We start from the raw sequence: 19940 nt of genomic DNA, 5'->3' as shown, positions 1-19940 counted from the left end.
GTTTCTGAGAGGTCTTTCAGTGAAGGCTTTAGTGGGAGAACGTCTCAAGTAGTAATGTTTTTTTCTAATTCCCTTTCACAATATTCTTGGCAACTACACCTTAAAGGCATTATCAGTTCCACAACTAGAAATGAATGCTGATGAGCAGGAACAAGTTCCCACGATCAGAAATGGAACGGTGAGAGGACTGAAAACCACGTACCCGTACGAGAAGTGGTTAAAAACCAGGAGACACAAGGACTCACAGAAAAAAACAGCTATTTAAAGATCATTTAATGGCCCCGATGTGAAAGATAGATTTTTTTCTATATGGTACCTACAGACGTGCCACATTGGCCACCTCAACATAATTCAAAGAATATCAAAGATTATATTACTTTATTCATGCTGCCAGGAAGACTTTAAAATAGGAACTGACTTAGGAATAAGGAGAGTCTACCCTCACCTCAAAAAAGAAAACAGAATCCCAATTCTCTTGAATAAAAGATGAATTTTTATCCCCAAATGTTTTCATTCATGGCCTTTGAGACCAGTTGTGAAAAAGAAATGGCGTATTTCTTTAAATTGGTGGTGGGATCATTTGTTTTACGAACTAGAGAACACAATCCATACGCTCACACAAAACTGGTTAAAAAACAACAAAACTAAAGCAGACAGAATTTAGTAAATGATGGAAAGGGTAAATACTGGGAGAAGCTATTAGAGTCCCACAAGTACAACACTCAGGGAGATCTTTGTGGGAGGGCTGGACTTCAGAATTACTCTGGCCAGTGCTACAGCTCCTGACCGAGAGAGATGATTCTACAGCCTCTTCCTCGCTAAGGCAGAGGCCCTCTAACTCACGGAGGTCCTGCAGAGAAAGCCTCGCATCCAACACGGAGAGGTGAAGAAAAGGCTGCAGACAGCCCACCACAGGTCTTCACACTTCAGGGTACTGGGATCCTCCCATGCATGTGATCATTTCCCAAAGCTTGAAAAACTTCTGATTAGATTTTTCTCAAAGTAGTCACAGGAGTACTGGGATGTGGGCAAAAAAAACTTTATGTTTTTCTTTTTCATCTTCCTCATCCTTGCTCTTTCTCAAAGAGCTTTAACCTTCTTTTTAAATTTTATTTATATTTTGGCTGCGCTGGGTCTTAGTTGTGGCACGCGGGATCTTCCTTTCAGCATGCGGGATTTTTTAGCTGCGGCATGCGAACTCTTAGCTGCGGCCTGCACGCGGGATCTAGTTCCCCGACCAGGGATTGAACCTGGGCCCCCTGCATTGGGAGCTCGGAGTCTTACTGTTACCCACTGGACCACCGGGGAAGTCCCAGGCAGGTAAACTTTAAAAGCTGGTAAACTCCCTCAGGCTAAATCGAGATAGTTATCTCTGCTTCACCCCTTCTCTGACCTTGTTTCTTTATCAAAAAAAAAAAAAAAATTAATGCATTCATAATATCTCTCAAACATTATCAGAACTGATATTTTGGATTTTGTTGAGAAGCAATTTAGCATGTTTAAAAGGTGGGGTTTCTTTTTGTGTCTGTTTTTATTTTAGATCACGGTGGCTGAAGCTTTTTAGAGGAAGTGATTGAGAGGCCCTGAAATTTTTTACCCTCATTTTCTTTTATTTGCTGAAGATATAGTTTCAGTTAGAAGATGGATAGAATCTCAGCAGAAAATAGCTTTCATCAAGCAACCTTCATCAGCCCATTTACTGCAACCAGGTATTTACTTCTCAAATAACATGATCTCCAAATGTCAGAATGACTTCTCCTTCCCATGTATGCAATGTGCCAATGAAGGACCCTCTGAGTCAGAAGTACAGTTGATCCAAGATAATGTGAAATTGCTTAAGGGCAGGGCAGATAGGGTGAGGATCATTCCTCTCCAGACATCATCGCTGTACCTTCTCTGCCGCCCACATATCCAATTAGTAACAGCAGGCCTAATGCTACAGCAACTAACCTACTTTCTGCACATAAATGACTTAACCATGGGAGGTAAGCTAATTCTTTAAGAGAAAAGGTTACATTAAGTCAGCCACCTTGGGCTTCCCTGGTGGCGCAGTGGTTGAGAATCTGCCTGCCAATGCAGGGGACACGGGTTCGAGCCCTGGTCTGGGAAGATCCCACATGCTGCGGAGCAACTGTGCCCGTGAGCCACAACTACTGAGCCCGCACGTCTGGAGCCTGTGCTCCGCAACAAGAGAGGCCGCGATAGTGAGAGGCCCGCGCACCGCGATGAAGAGTGGCCCCCGCTTGCCACAACTAGAGAAAGCCCTCGCATAGAAACGAAGACCCAACACAGCCAAAAATAAATAAAATAAATTAAAAAAAAAAAAGTATTAAGTCAGCCACCTTGTGCAGAGTGTAAATGTATGTTTTCCATTAAATCAAATTACTCTCCAATGCTATTAGTCACCTTAACATAGGACTTAATGTTTACTGCTTGAAACGCAACTATGACACGTTACAAAATAATCATTTAAATAATGCGATAATAACATTTGCAAAGTTCTCCACCAAGTTCCCTTTCCCTCTCCTCCTTCCACCCTTCCTTTAGCACTCCCCTTCCCTCTGTGGCAAGTGGTAAAAATGTCTACAGCACGCGGCCTTGCTTTCTTAGATCTAAACTAAAAGAAGCTCGGTATGGTAGTTCACATTTCAGTGCAACACATGGCAACTCTACTATGAATAAAACTCCTTTAAACACATACCTTCTCTCTGCTGCTATGAGCAGTTAAAGACCTTTGTGCCGCCCCACGAAGAGCAGTCCGATAATTGTAGAAATTGCTTGAAGGGTCCATCTGATGCTGCAGACAAAAGAGAGGAGAGTACTAACTACACACTTCTCACCTGCAGAAAGTTTACGAGACCTTACTTTTAATGCCACATAAAAAATTCCAAATAATTCAGGCGCAAAATGTTACGTAACAGCAAAACAGCAGCTCCACATACCTCAAGAACGTCAAACTTGGCTGTCTTCACTTTGGCCCAAGTTTTTTTCAGTCGAGAGACTGGGCTCATATTCATGCCAGCTTCCAATTTAAAATGGAGGGGGAGAAAAAGAAGGTGGAAATTGAGAAATAAGAGAGGTCATTCTAACCTATGTTCTGAAAAAGTGTTCATTACTAAGTGGAAGGAAGTTAACTTTATACAGAAAACCTGCCAAACGATTTTCCAGAGTAGTGGTCCCATCTCATACCACCACCCATGTCTGAGAATTCTACTTGGTCCACATCCTCACGATATTTGGTTCAACTAGTTTTCTTAATTTCAGTCACTCCCATGTGTGAAATGCTATTTCACTGTGATTTTCATTTTAATTTGTATTTCTCTGATGACTAATGATGTAGAGCATCTTTTCATATACTTACTAGCCATCAGTATATCTTCTTTTGTGAAGTGTCCAAGTATTTTGCTCTTTTTTTCACTGGGTTATTTGTCTACTTAGTATTGCTTTGTAGGGTCCTTTATAGATTCTGAGTACAAGTTCTTTTTTAGCTAGATGTATTACAAATACTTTCTCCCGTGAAATGGATTGCCTTGACATTTTCTTAACAGTACAAGAGGGGAATTAAATAATCTTCTATTACCTAGACTGTGGCTCTTTCAGGTCTTTGATGTAGATGAACATCTGTTCACTATTTTCATGGAGTAAGCCAGATAGAGACCTGAAGCTTGGCCAGTATTTTTATGGGGGAGACAAAGGGGAAAAAGAATCTTTTTAATGGAAAAAAGAATTGGTGAGAGGAGGGATTTATTAGAATCAAAATTATTGAATTAAATTTGGTAGGTTCTCTGGCTTCAAACTGACCCTGACTCTGAAGAGTCAGGCAAATATTCAAATATTTACTGAGTACCTAAAATGTGTAGCATAGCCATATCATTTATCATATAAATTAGAATATTTTTTAATGAAAGAGTCATTAACCATAATTGTGGCAAGAAAACAGGTATGAACAGGGACTGCCCTATGTTTATAGAATGAACAGTCACTGGCATTAAAATCCCCATGATATAGAGGAGGAGCAAAGTTTATATGCTAGGCTAATGAGGTCGGCGGATGGTAAGTACTAGTGACTTGGGTAGTCAGAAAATGTTCCAGTTTCTCAGGCTGCCCTCTTCTCTTGCTGATGGAATCATTTGATTTAGTCTCAGATCATATATTTCTATAATGCTTGATACACAAGCTACCCAAACACTTTCTAAAATCCTTAATTTAGGCACATATCTCACATATAAGCCTTTATACATAAATATTCAGATGAGGATAAAATGACTAAATGTATTCCATGAATTCTTATATACTTAAAAAAAGATTATACATACTTGTACCAATTTGGATATTTAAAGCATTCTGGACATTCTGAAACAAGTCTAGATTAAACAATACAGTTTTCATTAACAAAACTGTACTATCTGCAAACTTTCAGTGGATACATTTCACAGGATCTATAAAAATAAAGGACTCATATCTCTCAGAAAACACTCACAGATTATTGCCATCAAGGAATTAAAGTTGCCAATGTTAAAACACTCCCGAGCTACGTCAATGAAATACTCAATCATCCTTGCTCGGTGCTTCTTCTTTACAGGCTGTATAGAAAGAGAAAAAAGAGGGCAGTTATCCAACACGTAGACCCAACAGATGTAAAATAAGTATGAAAAGATAATATAGAGGGCTAGAAGAGAAAATTCATTTTCTCACCATGCAGATTTCTGTAGCAACCAAGTAGCTGAGACGATTAAACCATTCCACGTACGCTTCTAAGTTTCGTGTTTTCTTCCGTTCACTGTAGCAACTCTATAGAGAAAGTAAAGTGAGCAGATGAGTTGGAGAAAAAAAGGGTGTATTAGGCTCTCATTTTTTTCAAATGTGGGCCTTTATTCTCAGTGTGTGAATTAGGAAGGCTTTCTAGGATGAGAGTGGGGGTTGGGAGGGGAAAGAGAGAGAGAGGGAACCACTAACATTCTTGACTCTCCTTACAGAAATATCAAATCTCTTAGTATAGCCCAGTGAAAACCCGAAGGTCTAGAAATCTATTCTGCTGCATTCATGACAGTGCCTTCTCTCCTAGGAAGCTAAGTTACTCTCGGGGGGAACTGTCCTCAGAAGCACAATTCAAAAAGAAAAAAAGGGTCTTGGCTGCATTCTAAAACAATCTTGACTAATTAATGGGGTATGAATACCAATTGCTGTCCGCACAGCATGGAGAAGCTGAGAGCGCAGAAGACTAGAAAATTTTCTCTTAAAATTAAGTCTAGGAGAGAATTTTGGAACTTTGTGTAGCAAGAAACTAAATATCTTCCAAGGTAGATAAACGGAAGCCTACATCATCCTGGTCTTTAGTAGGGTGAGTGACATATTGTTCAAAAACAAAAAGAAGTTAAGCTCATCTCGCAGTTCAAGGCCAAACTTGAACAGGTTAATTACACCCCTCTTTCCTTCCTTCCAAATGAAACAAACAAATTTCAAAAAAGTCCACTAGCCTCCTATTGCAAAACCTAATCTTCACTTCCTGTACTGAGCAAAACTATTCTAAGGGCGGAAAACAGCTGCTGCCCCTACTCCCAAAGGGGGGCTTTCATTAGTGGGTGATGCAGTCTTTGCTTAACAATTTGAAATACTTCCTGGAGGTCACTGGGGGAAAAATTTCTTATGTGTGTGTATACCGGTTTTACAGCCCATGCCTAGTGTCAGTTTCTTTCCATATGGGCTGCATCAGGCAACAAACCTGTCATGAGGGATTCACCTTAAAACAAAAAGCAAGGCAGTAAAGACCCATCCTCAGCACACTGGATGTACATCCTGTCTTTACAGCCCCTGCTATTGTTGAATCATGAGCAGAGCATCCTTTCGTATTTTCCTTCTGACTTAATCTGCTAAAACCATTACCCTTTTATCTCCTACCTTCACCACCACAAATGCCTGCACCTACTTGCTTATTAAATTTCCCAATAAGGAGGGAGAGAGGTTAAAAGTTGGCAGTAGGGTAAGAATATTGTCAAGGCACTTAGAGACCAGGCTCAAGAAAAAAATGCAATGAATCAGATATGGCTAATGAAAAACAAAAAACTTTTTTTTCAAAACCTAAAACAAAATTGTTCCAATTTCTGTCTCTTGTACCCACTACCATAGACTAAAGAATCCCATTGCCGGGCTTCCCTGGTGGCGCAGTGGTTGAGAATCTGCCTGCTAATGCAGGGGACACGGGTTCGAGCCCTGGTCTGGGAAGATCCCACATGCCGCGGAGCAACTAGGCCCGTGAGCCACAACTACTGAGCCTGCGCGTCTGGAGCCTGTGCCCCGCAACGGGAGGGGCCGCGATAGTGAAAGGCCCGCGCTCCGCGATGAAGAGCGGTCCCCGCTCCGCGATGAAGAGCGGTCCCCGCACCGCGATGAAGAGTGGCCCCCACTTGCCGCAACTAGAGAAAGCCCTCGCACGAACCGAAGACCCAGCACAGCCAAAAATAAATAAATAAATAAAAATTAAAAAAAAGTAGCTATAAAAAATTAAAAAAAAAAAAAAAAAAAAGAATCCCATTGCCAATTTCAGGGCTGACCTCTGGGTAGACCAATTACCTTGTCATTGTCCAAAGGGTCCTTCTGCACAAATGCCTGAACAAATTCTTCTGGGCCAATATAATTGAGCCTCTCCTGAAACACAAACCCAGCAGGTCAACAGTATTAAACAAAAGGAGAAGAAATGGTCTTTCCGTTCTGTCTACTGACTTTTAACACTACCCTCATTTTTTAATGTAGCTTGTGAAATAAGCCTTTAACCCTCAAAATTGTCATCATCTTCAAGGTCTGAGCAGAGGCAGTTTTCTGCTTGGGTAAGTGCTACACTAGAGAGTAAAAGGCTGAGCGAGTTATGGAGAAATTAACTAGAGGGGGAACATGAGGCAGGTCAATAAACTCTGTCCTCTTCAGTTTTGCTTAGTACTTATTTTAAAGTGAACTCCCAAAGTATCAGAAATAGTCATATTCAAATGTCTAAACAAAACACGTTCCAGCTATTTCATAGATTATTTCCCATTTGGATTATTCTAACCTCTCCCTTGACATTACTGCTGACAAACACACTGTCTGGTTGTCAAAGCAGATCAAGTGTGGGTTATAAAGGACAAGGATGACCATGGCCTTACTAGCTCTATGTGAGTCAGCTGCTGGGCCAACGTGTAAGGGTCACTGCAGACAGTAATAATGTCCCTTTGTATGGACTGTGGCTTGGTCTTGAGAACCGTGAGCCGATCTGTCGACGTGGAGCTGATTTTTGCCAGGACCTCCTCATACTGGCTGAGCGCGGCAAGTTTGCGGATTAGACACTGGATCATCTGCTGGACGTTCTTCCTATATGTCTGCCAGGAAACAAGCAAAGGATTACCTCCTCGCTCTGCCTGTCTATTTTCACCACTACGCAAGCTCAGAGACTCTGTACTTCAATGTTTTTACCTTCACATTGGACAACCACCTTGGTCGAGGGCAGTTAGAGGATTCAGCTTTGCGCCAACAGTTTAAAAGAGACACATACACGTAAGGTGTCTTGTCAGACTTGTAAGATTTAGTTCTTTTCTCAGGCTGCTCTTGAGAGTACAATTCAAGTTGGGCCATGAAAACACTACAAGGATGATTTAGATGAGCTACTGAGGGAATCCAGTATAATAAGAACCACATATAACTAATGTTCTCTGGGCTGGCATAGGAATGTACTAGTTTTCTTTTAGTAGGTTAAAATGTGTTGATCTCAAGTCAGAGCATTCTTTTCCTAATTCTTTTTCTTTAGGGTCCCCTTCTAGATTTTTCTCCTTCTAGCATTCCCAATCTCATTAGTCTAAGGGTACAGACAGCTACTTAATAGAAATACACCATCACTTCCCACTCAGCCCCCAACCACCTTCCTGACTTCCACATATAACGTGAGTTACCACCAAAACAAAGCAGTGGATATTCCTTTGTGGCATCTGACTTCCAGTTGGTTCATGTCCATTTCTTTTGCATTCATGAGTCAGTGCTAATGTTCACCACCAAACTCTTCCACATGGCAATTCTACCCATAATGCTACTACCAGGTGACACCTTGTTTGTTACTACATCATGCTACCGCCACAATACTTAAGAGAAATTGGTTTTAAAGCAATATGTGTATTATAGATAAATGTCAACCTCTTGACTTTTAAAATAGTTAAGTCCAAGAAAGAGCTCCACAATCAACCAATTCCTAAGGTAGAGTTACATGTGTTAAGTTAGGGTATTCTTTTATTCTTCCTTTTTCAGGCAAAAATTGCCAAACTAACACTTATCCTTCTGGGTAAGCTGTGACGACTGTTATCAAAGAAAGGCACACAGGCTGCTTCAATGCTAACGTGGTCCTTAGGTTAACAGCTCCAAAGGAGGACAGTCCTAGTGAATTTACAGATGAAAGCCCTATGTCCATGCTTTACTAACTAATCAGCTCCTTTTAAAAAGGTACCACAATATCATTTTCTGAGATTAATTATCTGAAAATTAAATGGCATCTTACCTACAAGTCTAAGAACCATCTTTTTTTACAGAAGTAATTTGATTTACCAGAGCATATTATAAAACTTTAAATGAATAGATATTTGCATACTTAAGCCAAGGAAAATTAAAAACAGGAGGAAATGATCAATTCTCATATAGTCAAGGCAAAAAGGCACACACGACCTTCTTTCTTTTCTTCTTCTCTACTTGTCTGGTGTATATTCCTCTGAGTTCTTTAAACTGGTCCATTAGATGACCTTTTCCCCCTCTACATTCACAGACCACCCTAAAGTCACTAATGAAATACCTAAGTGTTTAAAAAATTGAGCCTTCAAAGAAGCTATCTTCCACACCACATTAAGGTTATCAGTTTAGAAGATGGTATCTATTTGGTAATATGGTTGTCACTCAAAGAAAATGCCTCTTTCTTTGGAATTCGAAGCAGTTAAGGCCAAATTGAGGGCTATTTTAAATCCCTCACTGGGGGTGAGGAAAATGGGTGAGGAGGGTCAAAAGGCAGAAACTTCCAGGTATAAAATAAGTAAGTCATGGAGATGTAATGTACAAGATGGTGACTATAGTTAATAACATTGTATTGAATATTTGAAAGTTGCTGAGAGAGTAGATCTTAAAATTTCTCATCACAAGAAAAAAATTTTGTTAATTATGGAAGGTGACATGTTAACTAGACTTATTCTGGTGATCATTTTGCCATATACACAAATACTGAATCATTATGTTGTATACCTAAAACTAATAGAATGTTACATGTCAATTGTACCTCAATAAAAATAAATTAATAAAAATAAAATAAAACCTGCATCCCTATTTCCCTTGCTTCTTCTACATTCATAATCTTGAGTTACATAAAAATCGATGAACTTAAAATGATTTCTTCAGTCTTCTGTCCCAAATGTCATAATAAATGCTCCCCGGGTGATTCTGACATGCAGCAAAGCATATCTGGTGAAAGACTCTTATTCTACACTTTAAAAAATGCTTTTTAGGGAAAGAGGTAGAGTAATGTATAGTGGAGGATTCAGCTAGTGAGCAAAACGCAGCAAAATATGAGGAGAACATGTACGCAATAGGGTATAGGGGAAAAGCTATTCAAGTAACAAAGAACGTGAGTGTGTGTGTGTGTGTGAGAGAGAGAGAGAGAGAGAGAAGAATATGTATGTGTGTGACCTCTTTAAAAAGTTTGCTGCTGCCACTTGATTCCATTCGAGAAACCAAAGCTTTGTGTTGCTAAGCATGCTTTTTTACTGAATCATGGATTGCCAAATATGTACTTATTCTTTTTTATAACTTCAAGTGCCAGTGACAGTAATTACCTGGCAAATAAAGACAGAATAAAGACAGGCCCCTTAAGGAAGAGAAAATTGCATTGTACCCACTATAGTCATTTGTCATGTAATTGAATCATCAGTTTCATTTCGGGTTTCTTGCTGTCAAGTCCTAATAAACCTCTTCAGTTTGGTCAAATCCTTAGGGGGGAAACATATTAAGCCATACTATGTGGAACTGTTCTAGCAGATTCAGAAGAACTCAACTAAATTATGTAGAGGGCACACCTGGATCCACTGACTGCCAAAGAAAATCCCTAAAGTCCCAGGCAAGAAGCAGCAAGTCCCAACCCAAGTGCACACTCCTTCCCATGGAGGAAGATAACTTTTCAGTGGAGGGAAATATTTTTTTCCTATTCCAGTAACTGATTAGTTTGTTCACTCATTCGTTCATACATTCATTCATTCAAACACTCCTGAGTGCCTATTAACTGCCAGATACTGGGCTAGGAGTTAAGGATGCTATCTGAACAAAAGGAGCACAGCACGGAGTCTAGTGAGGAAAAACAAGTCATAAAGAAAGTAATTACTAATCACAGAGTGCTCTGAAAGAAAGGGTGGTGAGAGCCAGTAATGGGGGATGACCATGGCTGGGGAGGCCAGGGAAGGTGTCTGCAAGGAAAGACACTTAAGCACATGGCAGATAAATGGCCTCCCAAGCACAGAACTGAGGAAAAGAGCATCCACCACAAAATTTTAGGGCTGAAAGGGACATTACTACAGGGAGGTTACCTCTATGATTTAGAAATGAAGGAGGAGCAGAGACTTTCGGGGACTTGCCAAAGCACTCAAATCAACCACTGCCAAACGTGGACCCGATTCTGAATACTGTCTAGAAGTGACTGAAGGAATACAATCTCACTGGAAAACCCAACCTGATCACGGCAGGTGACATGTCTCCACTCAAGCCCTAGGCTTATCTTCTCATCTCTTTTCACACTCAAAACCGTCTGAAGATCTCAGGTTTATCAAGGATTTGTTATTAACATTAACACAGGACGGTTGATAAGAAGCCCAGGCACAAGACTATCTGGTCCCCATGCTTGGTTCCATCCAATTCTTGAGTGGCTTGATCCTGTTAAAAAGAGATCGGAACCAATCTGGCCAACACAGATAGAAGTGACCCCCCTCATGGATTCCCATGACAAGAAGGACAAAAAGCCATCCATTTGGCATTGTATCTGAAAAAGATTTTTAAGGTGTTCCTTTTGGGAAAAACAAGTTGTCGTTTCTACCTTTTAAAAAGGCCACAGAAGGAAGGGACTCTGACTGCCACGTCAAGTTAAGTACTGAAATAGAACTTAACTGAAATGAAGCACCGCCTGACTTAGAGCTCAGCCTCCACACAAGAAAAAGCCCTTATGATGCCACTAATTTTTGAGCAGCTTGCCATAAACTTAGGTCACGGAGCCAGCATTGACCCTGCCAAGCAACGCAACAGCTTCCCTTCTAAGAAAAGATTTACTACAAAACTGTGATGCTTAACTTTTGCCTTTGTGAGTGACGGACCTACCAATTCCTACCTTGCTAGAACCTTGTTACACGCAAACTAACGAAATGATTAGAATAGTCATAACTTGCAGAAGGATTCAGGGAACCACTCATTCAGCCTTGCAGAAGTAATGGCTCTCTTGAGCACCAGTGTTCAATATAATGTCACAGGGGAAGTGTAAAAGGGTTAATTCCATTTTCATGGAAACATAATGCGGGAAGCAAGTGTATATTTTTCAAGTGCTAATCTTATATAATTTGTCTGATTTTTTTTTTTAAAGTTAGGGGAAACAGTATTAAAATGTTTTCACCAGAAGTAGACAGACTAGATAGGTGTCTTGTTCCGTGATCTTGACAGCACAGCACTGAAAGAATGATTTCTCCAGGTAGGTTATTCATAATGGGAAAATGCATTTTAAGATGGATGAAACAAGACATCACAGCCTTTGCCAAATGCTTCATCTACCTTTTTCTAACACTGTATCTGTGCCTAAGTACAGAAACTACAAAGATATCCTTGCCCAACAAGCCTCAAAACAGAGTAACAGCCTTCCAGGACTGCTTCAAAGAGGATAACCTCGAATTTGTCACAGCTAGGTAGCTCAGTTGAGGGAAGTGATATTTATGAAAGATTATCTAACAGATTTACTTTCCATCTCCATCTAAGTCTAGGTGCTAAGCCTTGAATCAACTTCCAGGCACAAGACTTGGATCCTTTTTTCTTTGTCTTCTCCACTCCTAAAGAATTACCTTTGCTAATTTATATATTAATCTTATGGCCTCAGTTTTTATCAAGGAGCATTTGTTATAAACACTATACAGAACAGTTTCCATGACCTCATTCACAAAGTCCTTGCAGGAAATTTTTTTAAAATTTCATTTAATGTAATGCTTTGAAGGATTACTACGCTTTTTCTTTTCTGACAGTGAAAATTACATAACCAACTGTATTTCCCTTTTACCTGGAGCTTACAGTTAAAATACAGCAATCTTGTCCTACTCTACTGATTCTCAGTATTAGCACATTTGTTTTCTCCCTTCCATGATACAAACTCTCTATTTCTGATTTATTAATATATTACTCATTACCTGTTAATATATAAATATGTTATTTTACATGTATTAGTGTTTATATCTCCTAACGTGATATTTATAATCTAACTTGCTAGGTCAAATCTTTTTGGAAGGAAGAAAGTTATCAATAAAATAAAATGAAAACACACTTGCATCATGAATCCTGTGCTTGAGTTGACATGAACATACCCCCAAATTAATCACATAAAACTCTAGATCACATCCCTTTGAAGTGGGATTGTATAATCATCCCCCTTTGACACACCAAACAGACCAGTATGCTATGGAGAGGACTTGCCCAAAGGCAACAACAGAAAAGAAGCAGCAGATGCCAATGCATAATTTAGCACCACTTCTCACCAAGACCCTGCCTGGAAATTCGAGTAATTGTACTAAATTCAGGTTACCAACCTCCTCGCCACTGGCTATTCGGTGAGCCAGATCTTTTAAGTTTCTCATCATTCGTTCATCCCGAAAATCATAAGGAAACGTTTCTGTCCATTCTGTCAGGAGTTGAAGAATCTTGGGTGCAATTTTTCTTATCTGATTCTAGGGAGAAAAAGCAAATCAAATTCAGTGATATCTATCAAATAAATAATTACGAACAGGGTTAATGGTAAACTTCTAGTGCAAAGTCTTTGGGGTTAAAGAAGACTCTAGTCTTTGGAGTTAAAGAAGACTCTAGTCTTTGGGCTTAAAGAAGACTCTAGTCCCCCTTTCCCAAGTCAATGTCAAGTGCTACCAACTTAAGGCAGGACGGAGGGATCTTCCGTGGCACTAGATTTATATTTGTTCTTCGTACCTTTCCAATTCCCTCTGCATAGCCATGATACCGTTTATGGACCTCAGCCTGGGGAGAAGCTATGGTTACTTAAGGAAACCAACTTCACAAAATCGAAGCCATAAAGCTACCAAACTTAATGGAAAAAAACGTTAAGTTCAAATAAGGTATCATTACCTTATCACCACTAGGGTCACTTAGTCTCTGGTGCTCAACACATAAGTGGCAAACTTTGGCCATTAGCTCATACGGATGCATAAATAACCGAGAACTCAGTAGGAAGGTAAATATGTACGTTCTCTGTGGCAAGAGAAAAAAAAGTCATCATGGTTATATTCTCTCTGAAACTAGTATCTTTCCTATATATTATACATCATATATCACTAAGTTCTCTTTAGCAAAGTTAAAATGCTACAGTTTCAAAAGTGACGCTTACTAGTAGTAAAACAACCTAAGATGGATTTCTCCTTTACCTTGTGATATATATTTTCCCTTAAACCATACTAAAAATAACAGAAGTATAGGGTAAGTTTAGCTACTAAATTATTCACAGTACATTTTTACATCCATCCTCTGGGAGCCAGGATACCAGGACATATAACTCAGTCTAGTAAAGAAGAATGAAATTCAGCCCAGGGAGATCAATCTAACTTAAATATACCACCCGTACAGAATCTTGTTCTGTGTCCAAATATTATGGTAACTCAATGGAAACCAAAAAATCACCCAACCCACATCAGCTCAAGAAATCTCCAGTGGGTCCAGTATGACACACTGGAGCATTTGTGTGCTTGTGTCAGAACATTCAAAGACAGACTTTCAAGTAATCTATTTACTTGCTCAAAGGCTAAGCAATTTGATAAAACATAATATCAAACTATATACTTTTCTTTAACCACAATGTCTCCCCAGAAGCCAGTAATGAAGTAAAGCTTATTTGTTACAATAGTTTCATACTCCCAATAAGAAGAAAAATTCCATGGGTTTTTCTTCCCCTTAGGTGCCTTTTGTAGCTCATAAACACAGGGCTGAACAAGGGATGCCTTTTACTTTTGATTAGAAGTTTTCCCTGTGTGGTAACATATTTGAAAATGCTACGTAACAAACCACACACACACAGAGATACCTCAGTAAGAAACATTATGGTGAACTACAGTGGCAAGCACAAACTACCCTCTGCACACCAAGGTCATTATTATATTTATAAAAACATTCGAATCTAGTGTCTGGATATTTTCATGAAATCTTTATCAACAAGCAGCTGTTGCATAACAGGGGCAGCCGTAGCACAAGGGAAGGGGGAAGAAACATCACGTGCCCCAGAAACAGAAAACCTGGGTTTGAATGTTGATGCTGGGAGTGAGACCATGTGCAAACTCCTCAACGTTCTGAATTTCAATTTCTTCCTCTCTAGCCTCTTGGAATTGCTATAAAGACTGAGAAAATGTAAACGAATTCCTTAAATTAGAAAGGATTATCCATACAAATGTCAGTTATCAAAATAAAACATAAACAAGCGAACCTGTCATCTGATGTCGAATCTATAAAGAATTGCATCTTGAATGTAACTCTTGCTCTCTTTTCTGTGAAGTTTCCCTGTGTAACTTCACTTTTCTCAGCATAGTTTTGGAAACCAAAAAGGCGCTAACCATTCTAGGAGCATCTAATGTTCTCTGGCATTTCTATGTAAGGACCAAGGTATATGCATGAGTCAAACCTTACAGGTATTTCATTTAGATGGTCTCTGACTGACTACAATGTGATACCAACCCTGAAAGGAAAACTGATACACAGACATATCATGGCCAGGCTCAATCTGATCTCAAAGCACTCAATAATCAATATGCAATTTCTTATTAGAAAAATTCTTAGGAACCCAGATAGAATTCTGCAGCATCTAGGGTCCCTGTCTATTCTATTGTAAATTCTGCTGGATACCAAGGACGTGTTTCAGGGGCACATGGATACCTACATCCGGATAGTAATCCACATTAGGTACTAAGTGCTGGATGAGTGCTTCCAGAGATCCGGAAAGGAGGTTGTTGTCATGGTAATACAACCCTCCACAGCTGTCCTCTGCAGACTGATAGAGGTTTCGGTTGTAACCACTGCTGTCAAACATTGCTGAAAAGGGAGGAGTCTGAGGCATGCTTTCCTAAAATGAATAAAAAAGGAAAAAACAGTGTCAGTAATATGCAAAAGAAAAGTAAATTTTAATAGGCATTAGGCTTTCATAATCACGAGGAAACTGGCAATTTTTAAAATAGGTTAGGTTCTGATACACTCTGAGAACCCATCAAGAAGCAAATTGCTCTTTGAATAACACATGTATGCATATTTTTGAGTACCAATGTTATCCAATAAAATACCATGAAACACGTGGATCAAAGGCTCCAATCTGTACTTAAATTCAAGTCTCTGGCTGCCGTGTTTAGATATCATTCCTTCACATTCGGTTATGAAGTCAGGGAGGGGAACTGAGCTTTAAATTGCTTTAATCCCCTGAGTCAAGTATTATCCTAAGGTGGAAATGTGTAGGCCTTCAAAGTTGGATGGGAAGAATTACATAACACTTAAGAAATACCAGACTAGCATTGGGCATATGAGGAGATAACCAAAACAGAAGTTGAAAAAATGAAATTGTAAAAGAGGCCTAGAACCAAAGTATGTGTGTGTGTGTGTGTGTGTTTATAGATGCACGCATATATCAAGAGATTTAATGCTGACTCCCCAGCTTTCACTGGAAGATCGGATGCTATTGATTTTCACCCCTTTGTGTCATATTCTTTTGGGGTGGAGAGCTCTATAAAGCCTCAGTTCTCAGTAAACACACAGGCTGAGAAAACACCTGATTTGGGGAACAAGGAGCACTGCCTTCATCTGTGTGCTCTGCAACTCACAAAGCCCTTGTCAGAGGATGTTCGGTAGAGGCCAAAGGCTGTTAAGTTATTACTTGGATTCCTAGGGACAGAGCTCCCGGCCCCAAAAACAGGCTCCGGTTTCTGGCAGCACATCTGCACAATGGAGGCATTCAGGAGGTGCAGAGAGTGAGGGCTTCAGAGGCAAACAATGAGGGGAAGCCAAACCCCAGGGCTTGGACTCACAGGGACATGGTGTGCAGAGGCTGCAGGAGGACACAACCTGGGCTGATCGCTCTTTTCAAGATGCTGAAAGATACCTGCATCCGAAAGGGGGAGGGGCGTGGGGCCTGTCTGAGGAGGCACATCCATTACTCCAAGCGCATCTGTTCCGGTTCCCACTAATGGGGCCCACAGCATCACAATGTGTGCGCATGCCTGGGCAGGGGGGGGCCGGGGTGGGGTGCTGGGAAAAAACAACGTCCATTATAAGGCGACTTGGCAGGTGAAAGTGGCATTTAGGGAAAGAAGCATCAGCAAAGAGAAACAGTAAAAAAAAAAAGCTTCCGTATTTTGTGCTCTGTCCCATCCACAAACCAATGCTGAGGGAGAACATAAAAGGATCCAGCACAGAGAAAGAAAGACATACATCATATGATATCACTTATATGTGGAATCTTAAAAAAATGATACAAATGAATTTATTTATAAAACAGAAACAAAAGACTCACAGACAGAGAAAACAAAGCTTTGGGTTTACCAACGGGGAAAGCGGCAGAGGAGGCGGGGGGGATAAATTAGGAATTTGGGATTAACAGATACACACTACTATATATAAAATAGATAAACAACAAGGACCTGCTCTATAGCACAGGGAACTATATACAATATCTTATAATAACCTATAATGGAAAAGAATCCAAAAAAGAATATATATATGTAAAACTGAAACATTTTGCTGTACACCTGAAACTAACACAACACTGTAAACCAACTATACTTCAAAAAAGAGCTACAGGGGCTTCCCTGGCGCCACAGTGGTTAAGTATCCGCCTGCCAATGCAGGGGACACGGGTTCGAGCCCTGGTCTGGGAAGATCCTACATGCCGTGGAGCAACGAAGCCCGTGCGCCACAAGTACTGAGCCCACGTGCCAGACTACTGAAGCCTGCGCGCCTGGAGCCCGTGCTCTGCAACAAGAGAAGCAACCACAGAGAGAAGCCCGCGCGCCGCATCGAAGAGTAGCCCCCGCTCACCACAACTAGAGAAATCCTGCGTGCAGCAACGAAGACCCAACGCAGCCAAAAATAAATAAATAAAAATTAAAAAAAAAAAAAAGCTACAGATGGGAAGAAAGTGAGGACTGAGAATCACTCTGTCTGGGGAGACTTGTCACTACCAGAGTCATCAATGCCATCCCTCTCGCTTGGGCAGGACATGGTCATAATGGCCAAAGGATCAGGAACTGAGAATGTAAATGTTAACACAAATGCTCCCCACTTAGTTGCTAAGACCTCACACATAGGAATCATGGTTAAATGAATAACTCAATGTTAACATTGTATAAGGCAACGGACAAAGTATGTTTCTGTCCTCTTCAAATTGCCAGTTTTCTATGAGTATGTTTCATGTGCAATATCATCTTTACAAATGGGTTGTCCCTGGTGGGAAGAAAAACAAGAGCCTGTCTACCCTTGCCCTGAGAAACTCAAAACGTCCTTAAACTGGGACGCCAGGACCTGAGACGAGAAACACCTGAAAGTTACTTCTTCCAGCCTGGAAGGAACCTTCCCTCTGGATGTGGTTTTCCTGCCTCTGGCTTAAAAAAAAGCTTTAGATGGTTAAAACCACACAATACCCTTGGTATCCAGGATGACAAGTGGAACTCACTCTATTCATGCCCTTGAAGTTGTTTTTCTTTTTGTTTTTCTGCCAAGAACCATGAATTTTCCTTGATTTCTCCACTTACTCATTACTACTGAAACCGTCCTAATATTAAGTTGCTTTGGGGAGAAGGTTGGCCAGGATTTGGGAATTTCAGAAAAATCAGAAAATGTTAAAAGTTCAAAAGGACCATAGAAATCAAATGGTCCAAGATGGAAAATAGATTGCATTTCACTTCCTACCTGCCATCAATCCAAAGTGGTTGCCAAAAGGCTGGATGAAGCGTGAGGGCTCAAAGGCTGTAACCGGGTGGGGAACGTGTGCTAAGGGATTAGCAATGACCGCAAAACAGTCACGGAAGAAGCCAAGGCCCAAGCGTCATGACAATCAGGCCCACTCTCCTCTGTCCATCAGTGTGCAAACTGAGACCTTGGGCAGTGAGGTGAAGTGACCAGGCTAGGACCACACAGCCACGTGGCTACAGCGCCACGTGAGCCCCACGGCACCCCTCTGAATCTTGCACCCCTGCTGCCTTTGGTTGATTGACAGGAAGCAGTAGCCACAAAAGAGTCACAGGTCACTCAGAGTTCCCTTGCAAAGAATCAGCACCAAAAGCCACCTAATATTTGTACTTATAATTATTTACTCCCATAAAGCGGACAAGGACCCAGATTTAATGAAGCCCTAATCTAGGGCTTAAGAGCTGTGAAAACTTCGAAAAGTCACTTACTCAGCCCCTGCCCCCAGGTATGTTTTTCACCTGGAAAATTATTTCCAATTTTGCTCACTCCTTCCAAAATTCTAGATGACAACAAAACTACCCATTTTCTTTATAGCGAAGTTAGAGCATTTTTAGAGCAATGGCACAAGGTCTTTGTATTGTTCCTTGGAAATGTGTCACAGGATTTCTCTGAGGAGGCACAAAATATCAACAACAAAAAAACCTCTCCAACCAGGCACCAAAAGAAAATACTACGAATAGCAATGGACACCAGACCGAGATAAGTTAATTGAGGTTATAGTTTATTATACTTAAAAATCAAATTTAAGAAGAGAATCTATCATAGGTTGTTTTCTGCCTTCTAATTAGCCCAAAGTTCTGTTGCCCATCAGCTGATTGACCACAAACGAACTTGACTGTTGAACTTGCGTAGAGCAACAACCAATGGCTGAGATTTAAGTCACTTGAAGAGACCCAGCCCCTTACTTACATGCACAATGGTTCTATTTTCCCACCTTGCCATATACTGTCAACTCCTTAGGCCTCCAACTTCCTCAGTGTGCATCCTTCTACTATGGGATCCTGTGTGCTGGAAAAGGTCTCCACAGTCCACAGTCCTTTACTTCTCTGATTCCTGCTCAAGGCCGCTCCCCTGAGAAATGCCTAGATGCACGGTGTGCAAGGCTCTGAGAATGTCAGCAGCTCCCGTCCGTGTAAGGTTTACTGCCTACAAATGCCTTTTTGGATATTATATCTACCTTGTTTGGCAGGGATCCTTACTGTGTTTGACTGCATAAGCACGGGTTCAGAACAACTTCATTACTCAGCTGGGGTTACACATCGGATAAGGGACAAACAGGCAGGGTTTCAAACCTAGCCTTCAGATTCCAGGTTCAAAATTTATTACACTACAACATGTTATACTGCAAATGGTCTTCTTTGAACTTTTAATGTTTAACCATAAAATGAAAAGCCTGTCAGTCTGTCCCAAATTGCAGGCTATTAGAAAAATTTACATGTTCTACATAAATCCTTGCCCCAAAGATGTACGAACGTCATTAATTACTCTTATTAAAAAGCAACACTATCAACAAAAGTATTTAAGCTACTGACCTTTGCAATCAAAGCATAGTCCTATCTAGACAGAGACTTCAGAAATTCTAATATACACTTCTTCATATTTTATTTTCTTTGAAATTGGGGTGCACATAAATAGTTGAGTGATAAGAAAACCTGTTTAACTGACAGTCTTTTCTTTAGCAATATATAAAATAAAAGAGCATCTTACAATGG

At 40.4% G+C, this 19940-nt stretch overlaps 1 protein-coding gene across 5 annotated transcripts in view; it reads right to left on the bottom strand.

The window, feature by feature from the left end:
- The window catches only part of RASGEF1B (RasGEF domain family member 1B), a 35755-nt gene that overhangs the window by 8283 nt on the left and 7532 nt on the right, over positions 1–19940 (bottom strand). For 3 of the 5 annotated variants that reach the window (XM_036852738.1, XM_036852739.1, XM_036852740.1), the window contains 9 exons: positions 15158–15340; positions 13363–13485; positions 12816–12953; positions 7137–7349; positions 6571–6645; positions 4696–4791; positions 4481–4583; positions 2943–3022; positions 2702–2797 (listed from right to left, as the gene is read on the bottom strand). In XM_036852738.1, the coding sequence (XP_036708633.1) occupies positions 2702–2797; positions 2943–3022; positions 4481–4583; positions 4696–4791; positions 6571–6645; positions 7137–7349; positions 12816–12953; positions 13363–13485; positions 15158–15340 (1107 nt within the window). Of the gene's footprint in view, positions 1–2701; positions 2798–2942; positions 3023–4480; positions 4584–4695; positions 4792–6570; positions 6646–7136; positions 7350–12815; positions 12954–13362; positions 13486–15157; positions 15341–16289; positions 16428–19940 lie in introns of those variants that run through there. The other 2 variants (XM_036852736.1, XM_036852737.1) reach the window with 2 other exon arrangements.

Source organism: Balaenoptera musculus, chromosome 5, assembly GCF_009873245.2.
Source record: "Balaenoptera musculus isolate JJ_BM4_2016_0621 chromosome 5, mBalMus1.pri.v3, whole genome shotgun sequence".
In the NCBI taxonomy this organism is placed as follows: Eukaryota; Metazoa; Chordata; class Mammalia; order Artiodactyla; family Balaenopteridae; genus Balaenoptera; species Balaenoptera musculus.
The sequence above is the reverse complement of the archived record's forward strand: the minus strand, read 5'-3'. Positions and strand labels throughout refer to the sequence as shown.